At 44.4% G+C, this 14,589-nt stretch overlaps 1 protein-coding gene across 4 annotated transcripts in view; it reads left to right on the forward strand.

Moving 5' to 3' along the window:
* The window catches only part of POLR1G (RNA polymerase I subunit G), a 71,976-nt gene extending 57,392 nt beyond the window's left edge, over nt 1-14,584 (forward strand). For 3 of the 4 annotated variants that reach the window (XM_075186161.1, XM_075186160.1, XM_075186162.1), the window contains 4 exons: nt 5,041-5,248; nt 7,004-7,168; nt 12,983-13,109; nt 14,098-14,584. In XM_075186161.1, the coding sequence (XP_075042262.1) occupies nt 7,156-7,168; nt 12,983-13,109; nt 14,098-14,506 (549 nt within the window). In that variant the 5' untranslated portion in view covers nt 5,041-5,248; nt 7,004-7,155 and the 3' untranslated portion in view covers nt 14,507-14,584. Of the gene's footprint in view, nt 1-5,040; nt 5,249-6,993; nt 7,169-12,982; nt 13,110-14,097 lie in introns of those variants that run through there. The other variant, XM_075186163.1, reaches the window with a different exon arrangement.
* The last annotated feature ends 5 nt before the right edge of the window (nt 14,585-14,589 follow it).

Genomic DNA, 14,589 nt, shown 5'->3' on the forward strand with positions numbered 1-14,589 from the left:
GCCGCCAGGAGCGAGAGAGACCCATGTCCCAAACTAGAGGCACTAACAGTCCGGTGAGTGACAGGTACGCTCTCTTGTGCTGCATATAATGGAGAACAAAAATTTGGAGGATAAAGTAGGGAAAGATCAAGAACCACCTAATGCTGAAGCTGCTGCCACTAATCATGACATAGACGATGAAATGCCATCAACGTCGTCTGCCAAAGCCGATGCCCAACGTCATAGTAGAGGGCATGTAAAATCCAAAAAGCCAAAGTTCACTAAAATGATAAAAAAAAAGAAATTAAAATCATCTGAGGAGAAACGTAAACTTGCCAATATGCCCAAGGACAATTCCATCTTGCACCTCTTTTTTTTCTTTACCAGCTAGTTTTGTGGGGGTCCAAACGAACCAGTCATTTCAGCCACAGTTTTGTAGGCCCTGTCGCTGAAATGATTGGTTTGTTAAAGTGCGCTTGTCCTATTTCCCCAACATAAGGGTGGGTGGGAGGGCCCAAGGACAATTCCATCTTGCACCTCTTTTCTTGGCATTATGTGCTCTTTGGGGCCTAGTTTTTCAAACTGCCATCCTGTCTGCCACTGCAGTGCCACTCCTAGATGGGCCACGTGTTTGTGCCGCCCACTTGTGTCGCTTAGCTTTGTCATCCAGCTACCTCGGTGCAACCTTTTGGCCTAAAAACAATATTGTGAGGTGTTCAGAATAGACTGGAAATGAGTGGAAATGAATGTTATTGAGGTTAATAATAGCGTAGGAGTGAAAAAAAAAAAAATCTGGATTTTAGCAGTTTTTATGCTTTTAAAAAAAAAATCAGAACCCAAAACCCAAAACCTTGAGGGGGGTGTTTTGGCAAAACCCATTAGAACCCAAAACCTGAAGGTAATCAGAACCCAAAACGCGAAAAGTGGCCGGTGCACATCCCTAGTATGTATCTGACTCTTTTAAAAGCCAGCCAGCTGATCTCTGCATTCCTATTCAGAACAGCCAGGGTGACATCCTCTAATGACATATAAAAGTTCAAGCTTTTAAACCAGTTCTTAACTGATGAGGAGAGGGGGGGCATCTCCACCATATGCCAGGGATCTCATATGGCGCTATCATTGCACCCACATTTGCCTGAAAGTTCCGGGAACATCTGGCTAAGGACGCTGGCACACCTGTACCATCTAGTAATCACCTTATATTGAGACTCACGGACACATGACTGAATGAGGCTTGAGTGAACTGGAAGATTATTTCCCATTGTGGAGCGACACCCAAGCTTGAGTAGGTCTGGGACAAGAAGGCCACAGGTCACGTACCAGAAGTTTATAGATCAAGGAGATGTTTTGGGACTTGTTGGATGGTACAGAGAAGTTCATATGGAATTAACTCTTCCCAGGGCGTTGTTTCTATCTGTACTCCTAACGTAGTGTGTGAGCGGAACAGATGCCCAACTTTCCTTATCTGATAGTGATGACTCTTTAATTATCTGGTATGGATGGATCCCCCTACTACTAATGTTGGACACAAAGCAGACCGGCTAAACATCAGTTCTTATGTATGTGAGGTGCCTGACCAGTTGGAAAGCTTGTGTTATGTGTGAGAGAGGTCGGGAGGGATAGTAAGGAAGATATGTCTTCATTTTGTCTCAGCTTTTTGCATTTGGTCAGAGTCTGGGTAATAATAGGATTTGTTAAACGAGGCAGAGATGGACTCCATGCAGTAATCTGATTAGCCTAGTGAGACAGCGTTCTTCCACAATAACCCAGGGCTTGGCTCGACCAGGAAGTGTCCACTCCATAATCATATTGAGGTGAACAGCTTCATAGGAAGCCAGAATGTTAGGCAAATGTAGCCCCCATAAATGTTTACGGCTATAGATTGTCATGTCAGAACAAGGCTTCTGTTCGTTCCAGATGACAGCAGCATGAATGTAGAATCTGTCAGGTATATGAATTAGCAGAGCCTGGATGAGGAAAAGTCATTTTGGTAAAATATACATTTTAATTACATTGACCCTGCCGATCCAAGAAATATATTTTGCTGGCCATTTTGAAGATGTGTGAATGTGCATCTACCAGTTTGAGTGAAAAGCTTGTGGTAAAGAGATTATTAGTATCTCTGGTTACGTTGGGGCCCAGATATTTCATTTGTGAGTAATGCTATTTAAATGCAAAGGCACTTTGTAGACCCAATATTATAAGATTAGGTGTGTTGTTATAGAGCGACGCAGATTTCATATATTTTTAAAATTTGGTAGTTCACTAAAAGTATGAAATTCTTACAGCAAATTAAGGAGTGTAACAACTGGATTCATCAAGTCGGCTAATAGAGCGTCTTCAAAAGGTGAAAGTTTAAGTTCTTTGTCTCCACCTGAATCCCTGAAATGTCTGGATTAGCACAGATCACTCTCGCCAGCGTCTCCATAATATGAAAATGAGGGGGGACAGGGGACACCACTGTCTTGTTCCATTAGTGATGGTGAAGGGGTCAGAGAGGATGCTGTTGATTCGGATTGTAGCCCACAGCTTATCATATGAAGAGAGAATTTTAGACAGACAGGAAGGACCCAAACACTAGTTCCTTTTTGATGAAATTCCTTCTAGCTGGACCACTGTGCAATATGATATAGCACATGCCCTTGTGTTTCTAACTCTCATTGTCCTATAGATTGTAAGCTTGCGAGCAGGGTTCTCTTACCTCTCTGTCTGTATGTATTACCCAGTATTGTCTTATTAATGTTTGTTCCCAATTGTAAAGCGCTATGGAATTTGCTGGCACTTTATAAATAAATGATGATGATAATGATGAAATGCCAATCAATCCTATCAATCGCCTTTTCGGCATCAGTAGAGAGAAGCGTAGTCGGTCATTGGATGTATCGGGTTAATAACTTTAGTGGTGTTGTCCTTGGCCTTAGGACCTGGCAAACCCCATTGATCATTGTGAATAATCTCCATCAAAAAGAGTTAGATATGGTTGGAAATCATTTTAGCAAATAATTTAATATGGACAGGTATATGTGTCTATAGCTTGAGCATATTCTAGCCACTCCCTTTATCTTCTGTTCAGGATTATTACTGAGAAAACATGAGTATAGTAATAATTACCAAGTCTGGCGGCCTCACCCTATTTGAAATGAGTTTCCTGGATACAACCAATATTGATTTTGTCAGACCAAAGAGGGCGTAAAACCTGAGATTGTTTCTCTGGAAAGTTGAGGTTTGTAGCATTGATGGAAATAGACTTTGGTACTTCCCTGTTATTAGCCCTGTTATAGGAAGTTGTGGGGTAATGGATAAGGACCTGTAATGACTTTGAAAGGCTCTGTTGTAGGGTGAAGGGGAATTAGAACCCATGTTGAATCTGCAGCACAGGAGGGGGATGGGACAGAAATAGGGTCGGAAAGTAACAACATCAACAAATAAATGATTGGCACAAAAAAGTATCACCAGCATAATGACATTTATCCATATTATGAAAAAAGTTAAACGCCCTGAATCACAGGAGACACAATTACGCCTGTGGTCAGCAAACTGAATGGTGTTAGTGAGAAAAAACGAAACCGAGAACTGGGTGTGTGCGTGGACAGCTAACTGCTGAAGAAGATATTACTTAAAAGGTGGAGGTGAGTATTAAACCTTAGAAGGAACAGAGGTTGTCTTGAAATAGTAAAATATGAACTTGAAAGAAGAACTTGGAGATTGTGTTGCTATTTCTTCATGGGGAGATGGAAAGCACTGGACGCTGGAGTCAGCATGTACATCCAGATGCTATTCTAGTCCCTGTAAATAAACCATTATTAGGGGGGAATTCAATTGGCAATGTTACCGCCGAAAGTAACGCGGCCTGCGCACTATTACCGTTAGTATGGTCATCTCAACGCTGGATCCCTGAGCCGTGAGCAGAAATATGGGTTGAAATTACTGTATTAACGGTAATAATGTGCCGGTGGCGTTATTTTTGACAGTAACTTGGCCAATTGAATCCACCCCCTAGAAACTAAATCTGGAGACCTCAAAACCTAATAAACCCGACACACTCTTAATAAATAGCTCAAAAGTGTAATTTAAGAGGTAACAAAGTGTCCCAGATGATCAAACATTTATTGTAAAACCTAAAGATGGACCCTCATCTGTCTGTGCCATCTGTTGCTTTCATGGAGGCATAGAGCTGGTTCTTGGATCTCCTACGAGTCTCCTTGTCTGGGAGAGGTGGTGGATTCAGGCACTGCAAAGTATGGGGATATCCAGAGCAACACAAAGTGTCCTAGACCCTCAGTGTGTTCAAGGATGGATGTTCTGCCGTTGGGAAACACTAGGGGTAAATTTATCAAGCTGCGGGTTTGAAAAAGTGGAAATGTTGCATATAGCAACCAATCAGATTCTAGCTGTCATTTTGTAGAATGTACTAAATAAATGATGACTGGCATCTGAATGGTTGATAAATTTGCCCCTAGGAGTCTAAGAAGAAAGCACCATCTATATTTGATGTTACACTTCCTCAGTTCATCTGTGAGAGGTTTTAGGAGCTGTAAAGTTTGCCATGATAGATCCTCATAGATCTCTATATTATGGCAGTTACAATCAAGGCCGTGCATGTTTCTCACTTTACGGAGTATATTCTCTTTATCCATGTGGTGGTGGAGTCCACAGATGATGTCTCTTGGGGTGTCAGTCTGGGCACCTCGTGGCTTAAGAGCTCTGTGCACCCTATCAGTAATTCCTGCAGGTTGTCCATCTTCAGGTACCCCCTGACCCTTCAGGGGAACAGGGTGGTACCTCTGCTAACAGGATCATCCAGGAGACTTTGCATTCTCCTAATCTCCGATGCCTGATGGCGGATTTGCTACTGTCATTTCTAATGGTAACTTCCCATTTTCTCATCAGACTCCTTGAATGCCACGAGCGTATTAGTGACATGCGTGATGTTAGACTGTACTGTGGTGACTTTAGAATTCACCCATTCTTGAATTCATCATCAGCACTAAAAAGTCCTGTTCAGTTGATAATGAGTCCAAGCAAAGAAGAATCTCACCTAATTTGCTTTTGTATCCACAGGATTAAGAGGACGAGGTCGCACCTATAGGTGGCTGTACCTCTGTGTTTATGGGTGATGCAGATGTTGATAAGGCAGACATCAGCATTAGAGTCTGTAACCGAGAGGAGAGTCCTCTCCACCGTGTCTCACCTCTCAGTTGATGCTTTATCTTCGTCCATCTGAAGCTGGATGTCGGGTATGTCTGTAGGGGCCCGGGCCTGCAGCCAGGTAAGTAATTGTTTTTTAAATTGCTTTTCTTTTTCTTTCTGGAGAGGGGGGGTTATGATTTGTGTGGGGATGTTTAAATTTGACTGTGGGGGTGGCGTGATTATTGTAACTTTGTATCATAATTTATGTATTATATACTGCGTGCTAAAAATTAGGAGGCACTCAAGAACCCTTAAATAAATAAACTATAATATATATATATACACACACAGATATATATTTTATAATTTATTGCATTGCGAGACATAGGGGGTGGAGGTGTCTCAGAAACGTCCACGAAAGACCACGCAATGGAGATTCCTGACGTAATTTCCAGCAATGTGCGCAGCGCAGTGTCCGTGTGCCACATCGCCAGCGATTGAATCTCCCCCATATTGTTACTTTATGAATAAAGTAGTTTGGAGTTTTAAAAATTTATGTAATTTTCTCTCATCATTATTGAATTTATGTTGAAGGGTTTTTGAGCGTCTCTTAATTTTTATTGTGTGTTTATCTTTGTATGGGGTGCAGAGCCCCTAGGAGCAGCCATTTCTCTTATGCACTTACAATTGTGTCATTATCTGACCATTTCCACAGATATCTGTGATTATTTTTATTATACATATTTTGCCTGTTATATAATTATATACTGTATTATATTATGTACTGGTTAATACACACTTAGGTCTGTGTTGTGTTCACTCATTATTTTCCATATTTCATGTAATATACATTCTCCAAACAGGTCAGTGGCGTACGCCAGGGGGTTCTGAGTCTCCAGAAACCCCCCCCTGCGCTAACTAAGTGCCCACCATAGCGGCACTGTCTTATACAGCAGCCGCGGCGCTGTCAAAGAAGCGTCCGCGGCGGTGCTGTATTGTATACAGCACTGCCGCCGATGTTTCTTTGACAGCGCCGCGGCTGCTGTATAGGACAGCGCTGCCGAAACGGAGCTGCTGTGCATGCGTGGGCGCATGTGCAGCAGCTCTCTCGCGTATTTTGTTTTTTTTTTGGGTCAGGGGGGGAAACACCCCCCTGACAATCCTGCGTGCGCCCCTGCAGGTCCCAACAGTCCAGGATCCAGACAAGAATCCAGTACCAGGATGTGACAGCTGCAATAACAGGTAGCTGAGAGCAACACGATATTACTACGTCATGTGTAAAGAGACGCAGCCACACCCATGTTGGCCACTCCCCCTTCCACGACGCTGCAGTGCATATGTCTTCTCTTACTATGTGTATGTGTGTTTGGGAGGGTTGATGTACCGGGGCCCCAAATTCCTCTTGGCATGGCCATAACCCCAGATAAATGCCACCATAGCAGTCGGGCACAAGTACTAGCTCTTTGTTTCTCTATTTTTTGTTCTGTTTATGTCACATGTAAGCAATTAGTAAAGGTCCGTACATGACGCAGATCGCTAGAAAACCACTCAAAATAAACACTCGGTATTAGTACACGGTATTATATTACGCTTGCATTATACTATAGTGTGTATTATTAGTGCATGGTATTGTATTATACTATAGTGTGTATTATTAGTACATGGTATTGTATGACACTTGTATTATACTATAGTGTGCATTATTAGTACATGGTATTGTATGACACTTGTATTATAGCATAGTGTGTATTATTAGTACATGTTATTGTATTATACTTGTATTATAGCATAGTGTGTATTATTAGTACATGGTATTGTATTATACTTGTATTATAGCATAGTGTGTATTATTAGTGCATTGTATTGTATGACACTTGTATTATATTATGTACAGGGCACTAAAGAACCACACAGAAACAGAAGCTCTCACACTACAAGAAGATGGCGGCCGGAGCTTACACTGAGGACACTTCTTAGCTCTGTGTAATCTCAAAGTTTTCCTCTAGTGACCCGATCACCGGATGTGACGTTCAGAGCGCGGATGCGATGGAGAGTGCGGGTAAGATGGCGGCGTCCATGCTGCAGCTGGTGTGAGAGAATCACCGGCTTTATTATAAGGTGTAACCTGTATATTCATGTAGTATAGATGTATTGTGTGCTCTATAGTCACCTGGACACGGCTGTTATATTATCCTGTATTATATATACACATTTATCCTGTGCTTCGTCCTGTGTATGTTCCCTCTTGTACTGTCCTGTGTGTATGTATGTATGTATGTATGTATGTGTGTATATATATATATATATATATATATATATATATGTGTATATATGTATGTTCCCTCTTGTACTGTCGTGTGTGTGTATGTTCCCTCTTGTACTGTCCTCTGTGTGTGTTTATGTATGTATGTATGTATGTATGTGTGTATGTTCCCTCTTGTACTGTCCTGTGTGTATGTATGTATGTATGTATGTATGTGTGTGTGTATGTTCCCTCTTGTACTGTCCTCTGTGTGTGTTTATGTATGTATGTGTGTGTATGTTCCCTCTTATACTGTCCTGTGTGTGTGTGTATGTTCCCTCTTATACTGTCCTGTATGTATGTGTGTGTATATATAATATAGCGCAAACCCTATACTTCTATATCTTGTACTGTCCTGCCTCCTATATATGTGATCTGTTCATGTTTTGTACATAAACAATAACTTTGTCTGTTTGTTTGCGCTGCAGATATTTCCTACTTAACCCCTTCACTGCTCATCTAATTTTGGCACTTTGGGGGGGATCACATCAACTTCCTCTGTTGTTCCCACATAATTCACACTTTGTTTTCTCCCCTAAGACGGTGGCAAAATACAGCTATAAATCACATTTTCATTTAGCCAAATAAAAGTTTGGGAAATCTTTACATGTGTCAGTATCCTAAAATTCACTGTACAATATTTTCCACTCTGTTTTGTATGTACATGTGTATATACACTGATTAGCCACAGCATTAAAACCACCTGCCTAATATTGCGTAGGTCCTCCTCTGACCCATCCAGGCATGGACTCCATAAAACCTCTGAAGGTGTCCTTTGGTACCGGACTTGTTTTTTTCTAGCACATCCCACAGATGTCAACACCTTGATCTCTATCTCATGTTCCTCAAACCATTACTGAACAATTTTTGCAGTGTGACAGGGCGCATTATCCTGCTGAAAGAGGCCACTGCCATCGGGAAATACTGCTGCCATGAAGGGGTGTACTTGGTCTGTAACAATGTTTAGGTGGGTGGTACGTGTCATAGTAACGTCCACATGAATGCCAGGACCCAAGGTTTCCCAGCAGAACATTGCCCAGAACATCACACAGCCTCCGCCAGCTGCCTTCTTCCCATAGTGCATCCTGATGCGATATCTTCCCCAGGTAAATGATGCACACGCACCCGGCCGTCCACATGATGTAAAAGAAAATGTGATTCATCAGACCAGGTCACCGTCTTCCATTGCTCCATGGTCCAGTTCTGTTGTGCCCATTGTAGTTGCTTTCGGTGGTGGACAGGGAGTCAGCATGGGCACTCTGATCAGTCTGCAGCTACACAGCCCCATATGTGCCAAGCTGCGATGCTCTGTGTGTTCTGACACCTTTCTGTCATAGCCAAAATTAACTTTTTCAGCAATTTGTGCTACAGTATCTCCTCTGTGGGACTGAACCAGACGGGTTAGCCTTCGCTCCCCACGCACATGAGTGAGCCTTGGGTGCCCATGACTCTGTCGCTGGTTCACCAGTTGTCCCTCATTGGACTACTTTTGGTAGGTACTAACCACTGCATACCAGAAACACCCCACAAAACCTGCTGTATTGGAGATCCTATGATCCAGGTGTCCAGACATCACAATTTGTCCCTTGTCACAGTCGCTCAGATCCTTACGTTGACCATTTTTCCTGCTTTCAACACATCAACTTGAAGAACTGACTGTGCAGTTGGTGCCTAATATATCCCACCCCCTATCAGGTCCCATTGTAATAAGATAATGTTATTTGCTTCAGTTTTCAGTGGTTTTAATGCTGTGGCTTTCTGTAGCTTGGTATGTTATTTGTGATTACAGGCAATGTTAGTTGATACTGTTGTTTGAAATAGGGGACTCCCCTCTTTTTAAATGAGAATCCCCTTTTCTGTTGGAGCCATGATTGGGGAGATCATCTCTCTATTTTCCCTCTAGTGTTGGGGGCGGTCCTATCAGTGACAATTTCCTTTCTCCATGGAACACTACGCAGCTGAGAATGAGTGGGCTTTGCTATTGGCAGTCATTTATTAACATCTGTGTGTATAGCGCCAGCATAGTCCAGTGGGAATAAATGGAGTAATAAAACAACACTGGATATTAACAAGCAGACAAAGTGGTAAGAGGGCAATGCTCACATGCTTACAGTACAACAATGGGGTATATCAGTGGTCGCATCCTATTCACCTGTGGCAGTGAAGGGTGTTGGCACATTTCTTGTGTAATCTCATGTGGATTATTGTACAGGCTGAATCTATCTGACATCATACATCATTGATGTATGTGTGTGTAAGACACAGTGTTTGTGTTAGACATAGTGTTAGTGTCAGGATCGGATGCAGTGTTAGTGTTACTGCCAGGTCCCATGTCAGGGTCAGATATGGTGTCAGGTTTAGATACATTGTCAGATATAGTGTTAGGGTAAGATACAATGTATGATACACTGCCAGGGTCAGATATAGTGTTAGGGTAAGATACAATGTATGATACACTGCCAGGGTCAGATATAGTGTTAGGGTAAGATACAATGTATGATACACTGCCAGGGTCAGATATAGTGTTAGGGTAAGATACAATGTATGATACACTGCCAGGGTCAGATATAGTGTTAGGGTAAGATACAATGTATGATACACTGCCAGGGTCAGATATAGTGTTAGGGTAAGATACAATGTATGATACACTGCCAGGGTCAGATACAGTGTTAGTGTCATGTACCGTTTCAGGGTTATCTATTGTTTGTATATAGATATGGGTTATATACATGGAGATAGTGCAGGTCCATCATTAATACATATATTGAATTAATAGAATGCAGAACCATAAAGCTACTATTATATAGAAGATGGTGGTGGTAACACAGGTGTCATTTAAATGAAAACTTTACTGTTGTAACCCAAACTCCTTAGTGTTACTTACAAAGGATAAGAAAATTCATAAATTATCTCAAAACATGCATTCATACCATAATATGCTAAAAGGCACCAAGTTCTCCAAACAACTCCTGCAATATTTTGAGTTTCCCAAAGTATCATCTCTTCCTTTACACAACGCTGTCATCAGAAAATTCAGCAAGCAGCAATGTTTCCTTAATGTAACTTACAGACCAACATAGTAGCAGTAAAAGGATTGTTCAGTATGTGTGTACTGTGTGCTCTCCTCTGTGCCTCCTGTAACTGGAGCTCACGTACCGCGTGCTCTCCTCTGCGCGTCCTGTAACTGGAGCTCACGTACCGCGTGCTCTCCTCTGCGCCTCCTGTAACTGGAGCTCACGTACCGCGTGCTCTCCTCTGCGCCTCCTGTAACTGGAGCTCACGTACCGCGTGCTCTCCTCTGCGCCTCCTGTAACTGGAGCTCACGTACCGCGTGCTCTCCTCTGCGCCTCCTGTAACTGGAGCTCACGTACCGCGTGCTCTCCTCTGCGCCTCCTGTAACTGGAGCTCACGTACCGCGTGCTCTCCTCTGCGCCTCCTGTAACTGGAGCTCACGTACCGCGTGCTCTCCTCTGCGCCTCCTGTAACTGGAGCTCACGTACCGCGTGCTCTCCTCTGCGCCTCCTGTAACTGGAGCTCACGTACCGCGTGCTCTCCTCTGCGCCTCCTGTAACTGGAGCTCACGTACCGCGTGCTCTCCTCTGCGCCTCCTGTAACTGGAGCTCACGTACCGCGTGCTCTCCTCTGCGCCTCCTGTAACTGGAGCTCACGTACCGCGTGCTCTCCTCTGCGCCTCCTGTAACTGGAGCTCACGTACCGCGTGCTCTCCTCTGCGCCTCCTGTAACTGGAGCTCACGTACCGCGTGCTCTCCTCTGCGCCTCCTGTAACTGGAGCTCACGTACCGCGTGCTCTCCTCTGCGCCTCCTGTAACTGGAGCTCACGTACCGCGTGCTCTCCTCTGCGCCTCCTGTAACTGGAGCTCACGTACCGCGTGCTCTCCTCTGTGCTTCCTGTAACTGGAGCTCACGTACCGCGTGCTCTCCTCTGTGCCTCCTGTAACTGGAGCTCACGTACCGCGTGCTCTCCTCTGTGCTTCCTGTAACTGGAGCTCACGTACCGCGTGCTCTCCTCTGCGCCTCCTGTAACTGGAGCTCACGTACCGCGTGCTCTCCTCTGCGCCTCCTGTAACTGGAGCTCATGTACCGCGTGCTCTCCTCTGTGCTTCCTGTAACTGGAGCTCACGTACCGCGTGCTCTCCTCTGTGCTTCCTGTAACTGGAGCTCACGTACCGCGTGCTCTCCTCTGTGCCTCCTGTAACTGGAGCTCACGTACCGCGTGCTCTCCTCTGTGCTTCCTGTAACTGGAGCTCACGTACCGCGTGCTCTCCTCTGCGCCTCCTGTAACTGGAGCTCACGTACCGCGTGCTCTCCTCTGCGCCTCCTGTAACTGGAGCTCATGTACCGCGTGCTCTCCTCTGTGCTTCCTGTAACTGGAGCTCACGTACCGCGTGCTCTCCTCTGTGCTTCCTGTAACTGGAGCTCACGTACCGCGTGCTCTCCTCTGTGCTTCCTGTAACTGGAGCTCACGTACCGCGTGCTCTCCTCTGCGCCTCCTGTAACTGGAGCTCACGTACCGCGTGCTCTCCTCTGTGCCTCCTGTAACTGGAGCTCACGTACCGCGTGCTCTCCTCTGTGCCTCCTGTAACTGGAGCTCACGTACCGCGTGCTCTCCTCTGCGCCTCCTGTAACTGGAGATTATCCTGAAATCCTAAGCCCACAGTTTGTGTTTACAATAGTGTCAGTCACAATTCCACTTGTTATTCTGGGTCTGGATTGTTAATAATCTCTCTTACATCTCAAATCCTGGATTATCACAGCTCCATGTCTCACTTTCTGCTGTCTGTCAGATTGTCACACAGAGTATATGGCCTCCGTCTGCCCATCTCATTTTAAGATGCCAAATGAGAACGTCGAACCCAACGCATTTCATTTGGTATTAGCCCAGACTTCATCAGAGAATGTGTGCCTGAGCTTGTCTTGTGGTTAATCTTCCTTATAAGGATTCTGATGGATTAATTATTGCACTTAATGGGGTACTTAACTTGTGGAGCTGTTGAGAATAGTGTCATCAGTGTTAGATACATTGTCAGATACGGTATAGGATTGCATACAGTGTCAGATGCAGTGTCCTGGTACTGTCAGGGTTAGAAACAGTGTCAGATGCTATGACCAGATACTGTCTTAGGGTTAGGTACATTGTCAGATACCGTGTAGGATTAGGTACAGTGTCAGATGCTGTGACCAGATACCGTGTTAGGGTTATATACATTGTCAGATACCGTGTAGGATTACATAGTGTCAAATTGCAGTGTCCTGGTACTGTGTCAGGGTTAGATACAGTGTCAGATGCCATGACCAGATACCGTGTTAGGGTTAGATACATTGTCAGATACAATGTAGGGTTACATACAGTGTCAGATGCAGTGTCCTGGTACTGTGTCAGGGTTAGATACAGTGTCAGATGCCATGACCAGATACCGTTTCAGGGTTAGATACAGTGTACTACTATGTGACTTTTTCACAAGTAAATAAGTACAGCATTTATATTTATTTATATATATATATATGCTTCGTAGACTGACTGATTTTACATCCTGTGTCTGTTGTTACCAGGAGAGAAGTGCAGTTTTCGGTGCCCTTTGAACTTTGAACCTGTGGCCGAATGTAAGGGGTCGGTGAGCTCCGAGCCCGATACAGAAGTCTGGCTTATCAAGGCACCGGCAGATTTTACTCCAGAGAGGTAAGATATTATTTATTAGCATTCAGCATCTGTCTGTGTCTATCGGTCAGTCCGGTGCCCCAAGTGATTGGATTCATCAGTGTGTATGAAGGGGTCTCCAGCAAATCCTGCTATGAAGACCCTGCTGTAGATCTGGTGTATAAGACAATAACTTGTTTTATCTATCTGGATTTGTTAAATTGACATCCCAAGCTTTCTTTATATAAAACTTACGATATGCTCTCTCCAGGGAGTGTTTCGATGTGCTTGCTGATGGCATGCAGTACCTCTTTCTAGCCTGCAGGCAAAATCCTAGTCTACAATATTGTTGTGGGCTTGTGGATGCCCTCGTGTCAGGTTCACCAGCCCCCCCTTTCCTGCCCTCTTCTCACAGATCTCCCCCCATCGTGTAGATGCACTCGTTGCAGGGGAGCTGTCATAAAACTGGCTCAGTTGAGTTTTGCTGATCTCTTTGTGAGGAGTTAATGTGGACCAGTCCCCTACATGCAGTGGTGGCTGCTGTCCTGTGGGCTGAACCGGTAACCTCACACAAGCAATGCCTAGTTCATGAAGTACTAGTTCCTAATGAATTCTAATGTAGATGGCTGTCTGCGTTGTGTGATCATTGGTTCGGTCATATTTCTGGCAGTGAGAAGAGAACGTACAGAATGTGCCAATTGCGTATTTCATGGACCCTAAAAGGGGCGATTCCACCTTCACATAACATTAATGTATGGCTTTCCATGCTCTCCTGACACTTTTTCTTAATACTTTGCTCTCTGGTTTGTCTTCATATCACCAGACAGATGTTTATGTCCATTGCTCTATGATATGAGGCTCTGAGCTCCTTGCATAATCAGAGAGCCTGATGCTATAAATACCAGGCTGAGAGCCACAGAATGAGGGCATTCACAAGCCTATACATTAAAGTAGTCTGAGGTTGGAAATCCATAATAGATCTTATTTACTTGCTGTATACACTGTAATGTCTTCCTCTTACTGCCCCCAGCTTCAACTCTCACCGACTCCCACTGTCCGGCTACAAGATGCAGAAGATCAAAGTTGACGGTTCAAAGAGATTTTACCATGTTATGTCGTCTCCCTGCAGTAATAATCCATTCCGGGCGTTACTCTGCCCTCCAGAATCCTCAGAGGACAGCTTTGTCTGTGCCCCACAGTTCCGGGGCATCATCACTCTGGCAGAGGCCCATGGAGATCACACAGAACTTCACTGCGTTCCAGATCGCCCTCCCCTAATCATTCCTGAGGGACTAAAACAGAGATATCGCCCATTTGGTGCTATCGCCCCCCTCGTCTCCCCAGAGAATGCGGGACACTCGCAGTTATCCGGTAGTAGCAAGAAGAAAAAGAAAGCAAAAAAGCGCAGGCGCGAGGAAGCGCAGCTTACAAACCCGTAAAAAGGGGGCTGGCAGGGACGGACGTATTAATAAATGACCATGTAACTTTTGTGTCATTACCAAACCGCAATACTCAAAGTGTC

This window comes from Mixophyes fleayi, chromosome 9, assembly GCF_038048845.1.
Source record: "Mixophyes fleayi isolate aMixFle1 chromosome 9, aMixFle1.hap1, whole genome shotgun sequence".
In the NCBI taxonomy this organism is placed as follows: domain Eukaryota; kingdom Metazoa; phylum Chordata; class Amphibia; order Anura; family Limnodynastidae; genus Mixophyes; species Mixophyes fleayi.